Genomic DNA, 15,918 nt, shown 5'->3' with positions numbered 1-15,918 from the left:
ACACACACACACACACACACACACACACACACACACACACACACACACACACACACACACACACACACACACACACACACACACACACACACACACACACACAGTCTCTCTCTCTCTCTCTCTCTCTCTCTCTCTCTCTCTCTCTCTCTCTCTCTCTCTCTCTCTCTCTCTCTCTCTCTCTCTCTCTCATGGTGCAGCATGTATCTCTATCTGTATTTTTGTCTGTCGGTTTCTCTGTCTGTCTTCCTCTGTCATTCTCTCTATTTCTCTCTTGGCCACTTCATGAGCTTCATGGGTCTTGTCACGTCACGATTTGCAAGCCAAATGTTGTGACAAATCAAAACTAGCATTTGTTAATTGTTCAGGGTTTTAATAGGCATGCATGCTACTATACTGTTATTTAGGCCAGGAGCACGGGGTCGGGGATATATACTATATACTATATACTATAGTGCCATTTCAGTCGCATGAGTGGACACAAAAACACACCCCTTTGCATTTGGCTTTGGTTTTCAGAAAAGTTCAAATAACTAAATGTGTACAGCACAGCTCATACAAGATGCAACTCAACATGCTTCAAGTGTTTGGCAAAAACACATAAAATGTTTGACATTTCATTCAATGGTGTGTTTGGTTGTGGATTTCAGAATAAATGAGACATCTTAAATCATATACAGTCCACAGTCATATACAGACAGTCTCACATCAGGAAGATGACCTAGGATGGCATATTTGTGGCCTCGGACATGGCTCAAACAACTAGGGGCCCATATGTCAATGCTGCGGACCTGGGTTCCATTTTGGTCAGAGGTAATTTCCCAATCCCTCCATATCTCTTCCCCACTCATTTTCTGTCTCACTGTATTATCTTAATAAAGACACCCCCCTTTAAAACAAGATGGAAATTGGCAACTTCACAGAGTTTCTGATGCCTTATGGATGCAGGCTCTGAACACTAGAGTGTCATCTACTGTACGTATAGCCAGACTATACTGCTTCTATTTAGTCTAATTTACCTAATGATGTGAGCATGGCTGGTGCACGAGGTGAAGAAAGATCACCACACCTCATCACATAAAGAGCTTCAGTACTACTCAGCATATCCCATTTACATATTATAACAGACACACTGTACACTCCAGCTCTCCGACTTCCGCCTACACCAGCTAACCAGACGTATTACGATCAGGGTCAGAGAGGTAGAATAGAATGGAGTAGAATTAAATTGAGTTTAGGCAAATAGAATAATTAATTAATCCTCAAGATGAAGGAAATGGAGGTGTATAACAATAATACACATAACAAACGTGGCAAAAAGGCACATATGAAGAACCTCCTGCCAGTTCTCCCCTCTTGGTATTCATTGCAACTAGCTAATCCAGCTACTTGCATCAAATTTGCAGCAAGAGTTTCAAGGTGAGAGAGCAACTCAATGTTATAAGAAATATGATGATTGGAGTGGAGAGAGAAAGAGGATGAAAGGAAGGGAGATAAAGAGAAGATGAGAGAGAAAGGTAGCAATACCAGCACATCACGCTGTAAAGCTTGTCTTAGTTATCATAACATAGTTTTCCGCTCTCCCATTTGTACTTTAGCCTTTGGTCCCTGTCTGACACTTTAGGCGTTGTGCTGTGGGGGATGGGAGGGAATGCTGATGTTGATGACCCATGTGATGGGCCTACCACTCTACAGCTGCTGCATGTGGTTAATGTTTGGCCTTCATCTGTCCAGCAGAGCAATAACTCAGCATGGGAATGACTGAACAGTCTATTTAGCAGTGTTATGCCAACACTTAAAAGAGCAAAACCAACTAGAAGAGTGCTATAACTGACTCTCTGAGTGTCTCTGAGCAACACTGTAAAATGTATACAGCTGTCATTAATGCTTGGCCTTCGCCTGCTCTGCAGAGGAATACCCCAGCATGGAAATGGCTACCATACAGTTTTCATTAATTCAACATTTTGACTCTCTAAGTGCTGATTTAACACTGAGAAATGTCTACAGCTGTGCTTAATGCTTGCCCTTCATCTGCTCATCAGACAAATAACTCACCACCTAGCACATTTCACAGTGTTAATTCCACTCTTTAAAGAGTAGGACCAACTCGAAGACTGTTAATTGTGACTCTTTACATGTTAAATTAGCACTGTAAAATTTCTTCAGTTCTGGCTAATGCTTGGCCTTCATCGCTTCTGCAGAGGAGTAACTCAGCATGGGCCAGACTATATAGGCCTATTACAAGCTGCATATGAATGCATGCAGCCCTATGGCAAGATGCAATGGAGGGCATCTTAGCATACAAATACGATTTCCCCTCATAACAAAACTGTCAGGGTGATTTATGCCATCAAGTAGGGTGTGGGACATACAGTGCAATGTCCTTGTCGCAGCATATTTCTGTATATTATTACTTGGACAGGCTTTTGTTTTAAACCCTCCTCAGTATTCGAGATGACACATGATTTGTGTGACAGGGACACTATTTAATTTGACACAGCCAGTGAACGGTAGAGGGAGCCGTTGCTTACGTAATGTGTCTTCACTGGGCAGTGCAAGACACACAATTCATACTGACTCCTATTTATTTAACACTATCCTATGCAAACTTTATTGCACTACATTATTTATATGTATAGGTCTACTTCCTGCTGCTGCTTGCACTTCAGAATAGATGCCAAAGGCACATGCCATTACCCTGTATGTACTGCATACATGAATAATGGAAATGAAGCTGAATGCTATGCAGTCCAATCAAAAGCAGTTTAATCAATAAAGTAATAATCTGTAGTGCCTGGGACTGATGCCTGAGAAAAAAAGTACTTACCATACATGATGGGGAGTGACATTTCCATAACCCTTTCCGTTAGAAAAGTTGGTGTGTGTGTGTGTGTGTGTGTGTGTGTGTGTGTGTGTGTGTGTGTGTGTGTGTGTGTGTGTGTGTGTGTGTGTGTGTGTGTGTGTGTGTGTGTGCGTGCGTGCATGCGTGTGTGCGTGCGTATCTGGGTCCAGCACACCCATTCATTAATATACCCTTGCAAATGCATGTTTTCTTTGTTTCATGTGGAGGAGGTGGTGGAGGAGATTTGAAATGACAGAAATGTGCTCATTTGTAAGGTAAGGTTGGAGATTGGGGTGACTCAGAAAAGAGAGTACTGCATTTCACAAAATGTCTAATTGTTCTCAAGACAGAAGTGATTCTTCACATGACATCACAGGAAAATAGAGGGGTATAATTTTGCTTTATTATTGTTTTTTTTTGTGAAATGATATATTCAATACAAGCTGATATAGTGGAGAACACGATACAAATGTTGTATTGACTAACACTCACAATAACACTTTTGATAATAAATTATTTATAGTCATGAATAAATAAATAAATAAATTCATATAGAAATACAATTCACACAAAATGATTAGCCATCATTAAAAACAACAATGTGTTTTTCATCAGCAGTTGCATTATATCATCAACATCGAAAGAAGTTCAGACATAGGCCCTTCGTCTTTTAAATGTGCAATAAAGTATTATATACAGAGTTTTACAAAATACACGCAGGATTATACAATTAAACAATACACAACATTTGAAAGTGCTGTAGTTTCAAAACAAAATAAATACAATAAATGAACACTATATCTTCATTGGTTTGAATGAGCAGGCGCCTGCTCTTCTTCTGTTCCAGAATCTTCCTTCATGTGTTTGAGAGGGTGGAGGACTGTTGTGGGAATGCTCTGGTACCACTGACCAACGAGAAGGCCAGTAGCTATGGACCAATCAGCAGCTTCTACCAGGGCCGAATCAGCAGAAGAGAGAGCAGAGTCAAGCTGCAGGTGGTGAAGAGGTTGATCTTGCTGCTCACGTCACCAGAGGACGAAGCACTGACATCTGAAAGAGAAGAGCAACACATGGTTTAAAATGGAGTCAAAATACAACAGAAAAAAACAAGCACCTGTGCAGTGCAGACCTCTGTCAAACCCGAAATTCAATCAGCTTGATTATGTACTGTCAACATTTTAGACTGACAGACTGATCCATGCATTGGCAAAATACTTTGCAAACCAACAAACAATTAAACGCTTGCAACAATGTATCTCCATGCACTAGTACTGTATGGTTGACCATAACATATGTTTTAACATACAGAATAAAGGATATCAAAAAAAGGCAGGGCGCCAAGGCACTCTTCTAAGATATAACCGCTTTATTATAAAGGCTAGTTCATGTTAGAACTTAAATGATTAAAAATACTGCCACTGCCGGCAGTACTGGCAGTGGCAGTATTTTTAATCATTTAAGTTCTAACATGAACTAGCCTTTATAATAAAGCGGTTTTATCTAAGAAGAGTGCCTTGGCGTCCTGCCTTTTTTTGATATTTTCTACGTCTTGGCCAAAGAGCACCTTCAAACCACCACCAGTTTTACCACTTGAACGCCGCAGCCCTCCAGCCCTCTACCTTTTTATACAGAATAAAGGGTTGAAGCTTAAGTACCTTTCCCATTGACTGATATAATGTCAATGCGTAGGCTACTGTAATAATAATGGGTTGAAGCTACCGTACCTTTTCCATTGACTGATATGATGTTGATGCTCAGCTTGCCGCTCCTGGCTGCCCTCAGCATGGTGTTGTAGACGTCTGTGGCGCTGGGCAGGGTGGCGTTGTAGGTAAAGTGCAGCTCCGACTGGTGCAGAATGGAGTTGGAATGCAAGGTTCCAACACTGAAAAATAAAACATTTACTTTTAGATTTGAAGTTCTTGTTTTTTTCATTAGTACAAAGCAATGGCATGGACAACACTGTAAGCTAAGACACAATTCTGAGGTTTTTTGTCACTATTTTACCATTTTATTTTACTTTATTTTAAAAGAGCGTTATTATCAAACATACCTGAAAGTCTCTGGGGTGAGGCATATGAAGTCTGGTGAGTAGTCCTCATGGAAAAATGGCTCAAGCTGCAAAACAACAGTCATATATATAGGCTACACTATAAAGTTTCATTCTTTATCACTTACACAATAACATGATGTTACTTTCACTGGTTAGGATGCAATATACAATAAACCCCTTCAGAAGGAGTTAGGCTGTAGCAACTGAACTTTTTGTAACTTGATGGTGGCCAGTTTCATGAATTGTCAACAACTTAACTCCTTTGCATACCACGACCCATGATCTGATTGAATGAGACTTGACTGACACTCACCTCCTCCTTGATGAGGGCAGCCCTGTTACGGTAAGATGTGGAGTTGATCGACAGGAGGGAGAGAACAAATTCCTCACTGGTGGTGAACTGGGCATTGGACATCACCTGAGGGGCACCTGGAAAAAAAAAATGACAAAAGAAATATTAACCAAGGAGTCATTGTTAGCAAATGCTTTCAGTTGAAAATAATGAATAGATGAATGCTTTTCCAGTTTTGTAACCTTCTGAAATGCAATTTAATGACAGTTATTGACACTTACGGGTGACTTCGATGTTGTTCAGGTCTACGTCAATGGGGTTGGAGGTGCTTGAGGCTTCCTGCTTGATGGCTAGCGCCACATTAGTGCTGGTTGGGGCATTCTCAGGGGCGTTCTGGTCAAACTCCACCTGAATCTCTGCCTCAGTGTTGGCCTGCAGACGATAACGAATGCTGGACCTACAACAGATGATGAGAAGCACAAGGTTAGATTACAAGGTCAATACTTCACAAGATTAGCCTCACGCTAGACTAGGCAATATGTATGAGAAATGTGAATTGTTATCAAACATTGTATACAAACACGTGCAGTATAACTGAAAATTCACCTCAGTGAAATGACAACAACTCTGATGAACATGGATCCATATCGACGTCTGTAAATGGGAGTACACTGTGAAAGCAAGGACAGAGCAAAGATAATTACAAATTATGTTACTCTTAGCTTTTTTCTACAAGTATGTTTAGGATAAATTGTCAAATATACTGAACAGTGTGACAACACTTACCCAGGTAACAATTGAAGCAGCCTGCTGTTGATAAGCTGAGCTCTGAGGGTTGTTGTAGTCAGAGATGAAGGCTTTCAGCAGCAGCATACGGATTCCAACGATGAAGCGAGGGGTGCTTGATGTGGCCGTAGTAGTTGTGGCAATAGTGGTTGTGGTAGTTGTGGTAGTTGTTGTTGTTGGGGCAACCGTGGTAGTTGTGATTGAACCTGCTGTAGCTGCTACTGTGGTTGTGGTAGTTGCTGCAGCTGTGGCTGGACTCTGTGTAGTTGTGGGGGCCTTGGCCGTTGTGGTAGTTGTCGTTGCTGTGACCGGACCTTGTGTAGCTGCTTCGGTGGTGGTTGTGGTTGCTGCATTTGTGACTGGATTCTGAGTAGCTGCTACTGTGGTTGTGGTAGTTGGGGCAGTTGTGACCGGACTCTGTGTAGTTGAAGGGGCGTTGGTGGTTTTGGTGGTTGTCGTTGTTGGAGCCATGGTGGTAGGTGTCGTGGTTGTGACTGGAACCTCAGTAGTTGTTTTGTCAATCGTGGTACCTGTGACTGGACCCTGGGTAGCTGTTACTGTGGTGGTAGTTGCTGCAGTTGTAACAGGACCCTGTGTGGTTGCTTCAGTGGTGGTTGTGGTAGTTGCGGCAGTTGTGACCGGACTCTGTGTAGTTGTTGTTGCCATGGTAGTGGTTGTCTCTGTGGCCGCGGCCTGTGTAGCTGCTTCAGTGGTGGTTGTGGTTGTTGCGGCAGTTGTGACTGGACTCTGTGTAGTTGAAGGGGCGTTGGTGGTTTTGGTGGTTGTCGTTGTTGGAGCCATGGTGGTAGGTGTCGTGGTTGTGACTGGAACCTCAGTAGTTGTTTTGTCAATCGTGGTACCTGTGACTGGACCCTGGGTAGCTGTTACTGTGGTGGTAGTTGCTGCAGTTGTAACAGGACCCTGTGTGGTTGCTTCAGTGGTGGTTGTGGTAGTTGCTGCAGTTGTGACCGGACTCTGTGTAGCAGTTGTTGCCATGGTAGTGGTTCTCTCTGTGGCAGCGACCTCTGTAGCTGCTTCAGTGGTGGTTGTGGTTGTTGCTGCAGTTGTGACTGGACTCTGTGTAGCAGTTGTTGCCATGGTAGTGGTTGTCTCTGTGGCCGCGGCCTGTGTGGTTGCTTCAGTGGTGGTTGTGGTAGTTGCGGCAGTTGTGACCGGACTCTGTGTAGTTGTTGTTGTCATGACAGTAGTTGTCTCTGTGGCTGCGGCTTGGGTAGTTGCTGGGGAAACTGTAGTCGTCTCTGTTGGGATGACAAAAAATCACAAACTGACCAACACATCTACATTATTGTCTATACATACGTATGCCAACTCTATTCCTAAGAACACGTTGTAAGTAGATCAAAGTCGCACCTTCCAGCATGCCCGAGCCCTCATCAGAGCTCAAATCTTCGACAGCCCTTGGCACTCGGTTCCTCATCTCAGAAGTTTGATGAAGATGTTGGGTGTTGGATGGGACGTTGGTTTTGGAGTTCTTGTCTGAAAGAAGGAACTGTGAGCTCTCTAGGTCTCCATAGAACTCCATATTGTCTGACTGGCTGGAGAGATCCTTGGGAAGGCATAGCGACAAGACGAAAAGACCTGTGATGGAAGGTAGAGAAGACGTTAATAATACTGTCCATTGTGTATCGATTCCAAACAATTTATGTTATTTAAACCTTTCATTAACCACATGAAGAAAAGAAGAAAAGGGAGATATGCGTGGATTCATCATTTAAATATAATGTATAAGTTGACAGCAATGTCATTTAACTACATTGATGTTGAAAAACAAACTTTACTGACCTGAAAAGAGCAGAAGTTTGAGCATTTCTGGTAGTCTATTCAGATAAGAATTGTGAGAACTAGCGGAGAGATTCTTCTGATGCTTGTCTTGAGAGTTCTCTTTCTTGAGTGTGCTGGAGATTCAGAGAGGCAGATGCTTTATACTGTTCAACTGACGCCCATATTATGTAGGTTATACGTGTGTGTGGGGTCATACGCACTTGATAGCATACCAATAAAGATGCTCACCTTGAGAAATAACTGTTAATTACAGTGATATGCCCCACGGTAGTGGACGAACAATGGCTGGTGGCATCCCCAAACTAGACAGACCGGTTTCTGACACGGTTATGACATAATGAGATTAGGTGTGTCTGGGTGGACCGCTTCTTCAGAACTCGTAAAGATAGCTGAATAAACGTAATGGAATCTATTTTTAAGTAAGTAACATATTATTTTGAGTCAAGACTATGGCATGCCACCCAATAATTGAAGATAAAATCCAAGTTACTAAGTATAGGCTATCCCTGTGACATTCACCATGGTGCATTCAAAGCAATGTTTAGGATGGCATTTCAATCAAGAGATTAATATTATGGTGAATTCAGGTAAATTGGGCCACTCTTTTGCATATAAGCGAAATTCACCCCTATTGTACAATAATATACCTGCAGAGTAATAATTGTTGGAGTATTTACAAAATTCATGGAAAAAAGCTTGGCATTATGGGGAAACAAAACAGAAAGACGATTCTCATCATCTAAGCATTATAGTTGTTGGTTTGTTCACAATATTGGAAAATGTAGGCCTATGTATGTAAGCCTATGTATGCATGTATGCATGCATGTATAGGCCTACATGTAGGCTACCAGTATGTATGTATATAATGTAGGCTATGTATTTATTTACTTCGTTTGTTTATTTATTTTCTAGCCAATTATTTTTTATTAAACAAGCTTTATTTTATTTCCCCAATACCCAAGATGCTTTACTTCTACAAAAAATATAGGCTATAATGTATTCATTTTATTTTCTATACTAAATTGGTCTTGCATGGGTTAATCACATATTTGTGCCACAAGTTGAAAGTCCCATTTACTATTACTATTATTAATCCCATTACTGTTTTCTATGAGGAAACCCAGGAGGAAGAATGCAAAAAACAACCTCCCATCAGTTGACAACAATAATACCAACAAATACCTCTTAATGTATGTCCTCTACAAGTCTTCTGTTGTCCAGTCTTGCACTTTAAATGTCTGTATGAGCACTGTCTATGTCCATACTGTCTTAAGTCCATGTATAAGTACTGTCTATGTCTATACTGTCTATGTCCTTACCTAGATTAGTCTATGTCTGTATGGGAAAGCAAGAAATGTAATTTCAAATTCTTTGTATGACCACTGCATGTAAAGAAATTGACAATAAAACCTACTTGACTTGACTTGACTTGACATAATACAATAATATTGTGATTACCGGTATGTAGATTTGTTTTACACTATTTTCCAATGTTTGCCTTATTGTCAACTTAATATCTAATGATTTTATGCCTCACCATATTTGCTTATGGTTTAGGATTAATGACATGAAATAATCAGGAATAACCAGTGCTCTTTATTGCATAATGTCAACGCACAGCACAAATGTGTGAGCATCTAACAGGGTGGGTCTCAGGGTGTTTGTACATTCTGTACTGGATGCATTGTTTGAATTCTGGACCTCCTATCTGGTCGAAACCGGTAAAATCTGGTCTAAACTAGGGCAGTGCCCAGAATACATGGGTGAAAGACGTTTTTTTTTTTTTGCTCAGATGTCAGGTGGAGTAACAGCTTTTAATGCCTATATATTAATTAGAAATTGGTTGTTGATAAGAAGCGATGAATATGCTTCTTAGATAGTCCACTAAAAACAAAGGAACAAACAAACAAAAATAAATTCATACTATTCAATAGTGGTATTATTATTGATTCTTATATAATTGAGGTACTCTGTGGGCTGTCCAGAATCATTCAGCCCTACGGTGTGAGCCTCATCATGCATGCAACAGCGGATGTCTGCTCCTGTAAAATCGTACTTTGCTGGATGTTATGCATATCAGTGGAAAGATGAGAATCTATGCTTTTTGACAATATATGGCATTTGCCTCTACAGGGCCTAAACAATCAGTCATGAATTCATATGTAGGAGCAGGGCCCATCAGGTTACATTCTGATGAGTAGAAATTTATGCAACTGCTTTGACGGGCATGAGGTGGGAACACTCAAATGTCATAAACTTGAAAGGACAGAAACACTACAACTTACATAAATATGGAATAAACCTTGTAGTTCTATGCAATACATGTGGTACAGATTGATCCGCCTTAACTATTATGCCCATCTGGGACATCTTTTTTTAAATCTCTGGCTGTACTTGCCTTTTACAATTTCAAGTTTTCCATTGAACGCGCACTACTTCAATTTATATAAATAATTGGGAACAAAATAAGATGTTTTAAATCTTTTGACTGGTGGCATTTGGTCTATAAAAAAATGTTAGGCTATATTTGACAAGTCTATACATTTACACCATATACAGTAGAGCTCACAAACAGTCTAGCTTGTGTCAAGACAAAAGTGATTCCTCGAGTGATTAAAAATACCAGGGGAATATTTAGAGTTAATACATATTTTGCTTTTATTTTTGTTGAATAAAAAGTACAGAGACACATTCAGACAAGCTTATATAGTGAAATAAATAATAGAAGTCCGCAACACTGTTAATGCTCCCAGTGATTTATTTGCACGACGTTTCGGACCTTCGTCCTTTTTCAAGTGCAACCAGCACTTATATAGTGGGAACAATATTAAAATGGTGCATTATTTAACATTCAAAATAAGATGTATAATACTTCAGGTAATAAATTATGATCATAAATAAATAATCAAGTTAATATATTAACACAAGTGTAATATGCATCCGGGCACATTCAACTAAAAGCCATCATTAAAAACAACATTGTCTTTGTCATTATCTAACAAAGAGGTGCATAAAAAAGTGTCAGACATACTTCAAATAAATGTGTAATAAAGTATATAGTACAGTATTTATACACTCAATTTCCAAGGTGCTGCAGCATCAAAACAGAACAAAACACAGTTTTGTCAAAATAAATATAAAATTAACACTTCTACAGTATGACATTGGTTTGATACAGCAGGCCTTACAAATATGTTGTAAGCATGTTACATCAGTCACTCTGTTTCTTCTGTTCCGGAGTCTTCCGTCATACATTTGACAGGGCACAGAGCCGAAGAAGGATGTGCAGGTGCCACTGAACAATGAGAAGGCCAGTAGCTATGGACCAATCAGCAGCTTCTACCAGGGCCGAATCAACAGCAGAGAGAGCAGAGTCAAGCAGCAGGTGGTGAAGAGGCTGATCTTGCTGCTGACATCACCAGAGGACGAAGCACTGACATCTGAAAGAGAAGAGCAACATATGGTTTAAAATGGAGTCAAATTTTTTAAAAAGCAGTAGAAATAACCAAGAGGACGTGTAAAGTGCAGACCCCTATAAAGCTAAAATTTTATCAGCTTGAGCTCTTGTGCACACCAACATTGTGTCAAAATGTTAGAGCCATACATTCATGTGTTGGCACGTCATTGCGCAAACTAATTATGCTGGCCAAAACGTAACTTCCTTGGCGGTGGTAGGCTACTGTAATAATAATGGGTTGAAACCAACATCCACCTACTGATATGACGTCAATGGGTAGGCTACTGTTATAATTAGGGGTTGAAGCTAAAGTACCTTTTCCATTGACTGAGATGATGTCAATGGGTAGGCTACTGTAATACTGTAATACAGGGTTGAAGCTACCGTACCTTTTCCATTGACTGATATGATGATGTAGGCTACTGTAATAATAATGGGTTGAAGCTAACGTACCTTTTCCATTGACTGATATGATGTCAATGGGTAGGCTACTGTAATACTGTAATAATGGGTAGAAGCTAACGTACCTTTTCCATCGACTGAGATGATGTTGATGCTCAGCTTGCCGCTCCTGGCTGCCCTCAGCATGGTGTTGTAGACGTCTGTGGCACTGGGCAGGGTGGCGTTGTAGGTAAAGTGCAGCTCTGACTGGTGCAAAATGGAGTTGGAATGCACGGTTCCAACACTGAAAAATGAAACATTTAATTATTAGATTTAGATTTTCTTGTTTGCTTTTCCCCCATTAGTACAAATTGATTATATAAATAATAACTTAAAACAAACCAAATTTGGAGCTTTATTTGAAAAGAACATTATTATCAAACATACCTGAAAGTCTCTGGGGTGAGGCAGATGAAGTCTGGTGAGTAGTCCTCATGGAAAAATGGCTCAAGCTGCAAAACAACAGTCATACATTTAGATGACATCCAGGCTAACACAAGTTTCATTCTCAATTACTCACGTATATCATGATTCTACCTTCCAAAGGAGTTAAGTTGTAGGCAACTGAACTTTTTGGAGCTTGATGGCTGCCATTTTCAGCAATTGTAAACAACTTAACTCCTGTGAATATGATGACCTGGATAAATGAGAAATTTGCCAGAAATTCACCTCCTCCTTGATGAGGGCAGCCCTGTTGCGGTAAGATGTGGAGTTGATCGACAGGAGGGAGAGAACAAAATTCTCACTGGTGGTGAACTGGGCATTGGACATCACCTGAGGGGCACCTGGAAAAAATATTGGCAAAATAAATTTTAACCAAGGAGTTATTACCAAGTGCTTTCAGTTGAAAATAATCAGTAGTTGAATACTTTTTTAACTATGTAAACTTTGTATTGAAATGCAATGTAATGGCAGTGATTGACACTTACGGGTGACTTCGATGTTGTTCAAGTCCACATCAATGGGGTTGGAGGTGCTTGAGGCTTCCTGCTTGATGGCTAGCGCCACATCAGAACTGGTTGGGGCATTCTCAGGGGCGTTCTGGTCAAACTCCACCTGAATTTCTGCCTCAGTGTTGGCCTGACGATAACGAATGCTGGACCTACAACAGGTGATGAGAAGCACAAGGTTAGATTACAAGTCTAGTGCTTCACAATTAACCTCACAATAGACTAGACTATATGAATTATATGTGAAATGTGAATTGTTATCAAACAGTGTAGAAAAACACATACAGCATAACTGAAAATTTACCTCAATGAAATGACAACAACTCTGACAAACATGGATCCATAACGCTGACTGTAAATGGGAGTACACTGTGGAAACAAGGACAGAGTAAAGATCATTACAAATTATGCTTTTGCATACATGCAAATTATCCTCACTTCGTTCTACAAGTACTGTATGTTTGGCATAATTCACCAAACATGGTAGGCCAATGTGAAAAAAAAACTAGTGAACAGTGTCTACAACAACACTTACCCAGGAAACAATTGAAGCAGCCTGCTGTTGATAAGCTGAGCTCTGAGGGTTGTTGTAGTCAGAGATGAAGGCATTGAGCAGCAGCATACGGATTCCAACGATGAAGCGAGGGGTGCTTGATGTGGCTGTAGTAGTTGTGGCAATAGTGGTTGTGGTAGTTGTTGTTGTTGGGGCAACCGTGGTAGTTGTTGTTGTTGGGGCAACCGTGGTAGTTGTGATTGAACCCTCTGTAGCTGCTACTGTGGTTGTGGTAGTTGCTGCAGCTGTGGCTGGACTCTGTGTAGTTGTAGTTGTTGCCATGGTAGTGGTTGTCTCTGTGGCTGCTGCCTGGGTAGTTGCTGGGGAAACTGTAGTCGTCTCTGTTGGGATGGCAAATAAATTGCAATGAATTTGCTCTTTCAATCTAGGGGTTGCAGGTTCGAATCCCCCCTGACCTCTCCCTACATCTCCATCCATGGCTGAAGTGCCCTTGAGCAAGGCACCTAACCCCACATTGCTCCAGGGACTGTAACCAATACCCTGAAAAATAATAACTGTAAGTCGCTTTGAATAAATGAAAGCGTCAGCTAAGTGCAATATAATGTAATGTAATAATGTATGTATGTATGTATGTATGTATGTATGTATGTATGGATAGACTGTGTCCTATATCCGCTAAACCTGCTCGCTCATCTCAGCCCTGTCCCTGGCTGACAGACTCCATCCGGGCCGCATGCACAACCCTCAGGGCTGCAGAAAGAAAATGGCACAAAACACGCACTCCCTCGGATCTAGAGGCCTTTCAATCTCTCCTAGCCTCATTCTCTTCCTCTGTGACAACTGCTAAAACGGCATACTATAATGACAAAATCAGCAACACCTCAGACACAAGGAAATTATTTTCCGCCTTCAAAACACTGCTGAATGCTCCTCCTCCTCCTCCTGCCACTAACCTCACTGCTGACAGCTTTGCCTCATTCTTCACAGAAAAGGTAGCTGCTATCAGCAAACAGTTCTGTGACCCGTCCAGTCACAACTCGCTACCCTCGGTTAAGGGCCTTGCTACTTCCGAAAGCACTCCTCTGACATCTACATGTAGCAGTCCTACTACATGGTCACCTCTGTCTGCCCCAATCAATGCCCCAATCAATGGCTCAACTATGTCCGAATTTATCCCACTCTCTGAGGGAGATGTATCTAAAATCATCACTGGTTGCCGTCCTACTACCTGCCTGCTGGACCCTGTCCATACAACCCTGCTGCAAGCAATAGCCCCAACAGTGGTCCCATTAATTACATCTGTGATGAATACCTCTCACTCCTCTGGCGTCTTTCCATCTGCCTTTAAACAGGCAAGGGTAACACCTCTACTCAAAAAGCCCATGCTCAACCCTGCTCAGGTTAAAAACTATTGCCCGGTCTCACTACTCCCATTCCTATCAAAAGCTGTTGCAAAACAGGTCAATGACTTCCTAGCTCAAAATGACCTACTTGACCCAAAACAGCTTCAGAGGTGGTCACTTCACTGAAACTGCCTTACTGTCAGTAATATAACAGATGATTTAAGGGCTGCCAAAGCTGAAGGAAAATCCTCCGCACTTATCCTACTGGACCTATCTGCTGCCTTCGATACAGTCAACCACGACATACTTCTTACTATACTCTCAAACGTGGGCATCACAGGCACAGTCCATTCCTGGTTTAAATCCTACCTCTCCGGTCGTTCGTTTAACGTGTCATGGCAAGGGCAATTGTCCTCAACTCATCACCTCTCCACAGGGGTGGCCCAAGGGTCGGTGCTGGGGCCCCTCCTATTTGCCATGTACACTACCTCTCTGGGCCGTGTCATCCGTGCTCACAGCTTCTCCTACCACTGCTATGCTGATGACACACAGCTTTATCTGTCATTCGATCCAGAGGACTCCTCTGTCTCTGCATGCATCTCAGCCTGCCTCTCTGACATATCCACATGGATGAAGGAACATCTCCTTCAGCTGAACCTGGCTAAAACTGAACTCCTGGTGATCCCAGCCAAGGACTCATGTTGCCATGATCTCAAACTCAATATGGGCTCAGCCACTGTCGCCCCAAACAAGTGTGCAAGAAACCTGGGTGTGACCATCTATTATTCTCAGACCACATAGCCTCGGTTGTCCGGTCATGCCGCTTCTGTCTGTGTAATATCCAATATGCCACTCAGCTTCTGGTACAGGCCTTGGTCATCTCTCGCCTCGACTACTGCAACTCCCTCTTCATTGGTCTTCCAGCCTGTGCAATAAGACCCTTACTAATGGTCCAGAACGCTGCGGCGCGTCTGGTGTTCAACCAACCGAAAAGGGCGCATGTCACGCCACTTTTTGTCAACCTGCATTGGCTACCAGTGTCTGCTCGAATTCAACACAAAGCTCTGACCCTTGCCTATAAAATTAAAGCAGGTTCTGCTCCGGCTTACCTAAAGGATATGCTCAAGCCATATGTTCCTATCATATCAGGGCGTTGCGTTCCTCCAATACCAACCGTTTAGCCTTGCCCTCTACTCACACAAGGCAACCCCAGTCCAAACGGTTTTCTGTCATTGTTTCTCAATGGTGGAATGAGCTACCTGTTGCTACAAGAGCAGGGTCATCCCTCTCAACCTTCAAGAAGCTAGTGAAGACTCACCTCTTCCGAGAAAGCTTCCCTGCTTAACACTCTAACATAACTAATTCTACTCAACTTGTAGCCTTTAGTTTTTAGTTTTAGTCTCTTTCCTTAGTCTTAGTCTCTAATGTCTTTGCTGTTAACAT

The 15,918-nt window shown here is 41.7% G+C and overlaps 2 protein-coding genes across 2 annotated transcripts; both read right to left on the bottom strand.

The window, feature by feature from the left end:
• Positions 1-3,417: 3,417 nt before the first annotated feature.
• On the bottom strand, positions 3,418-7,864 carry LOC134439657 (mucin-2-like). Its single transcript, XM_063189559.1, has 8 exons — positions 7,771-7,864; positions 7,339-7,566; positions 5,968-7,226; positions 5,788-5,852; positions 5,463-5,638; positions 5,203-5,318; positions 4,564-4,954; positions 3,418-3,889 (listed from the first exon to the last, which is right to left on the bottom strand). The coding sequence occupies exons 1-7, from the start codon at positions 7,793-7,795 to the stop codon at positions 4,880-4,882; spliced, it is 1,944 nt and encodes a 647-aa protein (XP_063045629.1). The 5' UTR covers positions 7,796-7,864; the 3' UTR covers positions 3,418-3,889; positions 4,564-4,879.
• Positions 7,865-10,546: 2,682 nt separating this feature from the next.
• LOC134439453 (uncharacterized) lies at positions 10,547-14,981 on the bottom strand. Its single transcript, XM_063189340.1, has 8 exons — positions 14,902-14,981; positions 13,331-13,512; positions 12,972-12,987; positions 12,598-12,770; positions 12,338-12,453; positions 12,056-12,120; positions 11,755-11,912; positions 10,547-11,210 (listed from the first exon to the last, which is right to left on the bottom strand). Exons 1-8 carry the CDS (start codon positions 14,979-14,981, stop codon positions 11,110-11,112), a joined length of 891 nt encoding a protein of 296 aa, XP_063045410.1. The 3' UTR covers positions 10,547-11,109.
• Positions 14,982-15,918: the final 937 nt, after the last annotated feature.

The sequence above is a fragment of the Engraulis encrasicolus genome, chromosome 23 (assembly GCF_034702125.1).
Source record: "Engraulis encrasicolus isolate BLACKSEA-1 chromosome 23, IST_EnEncr_1.0, whole genome shotgun sequence".
Classification (NCBI taxonomy): domain Eukaryota; kingdom Metazoa; phylum Chordata; class Actinopteri; order Clupeiformes; family Engraulidae; genus Engraulis; species Engraulis encrasicolus.
The sequence above is the reverse complement of the archived record's forward strand: the minus strand, read 5'-3'. Positions and strand labels throughout refer to the sequence as shown.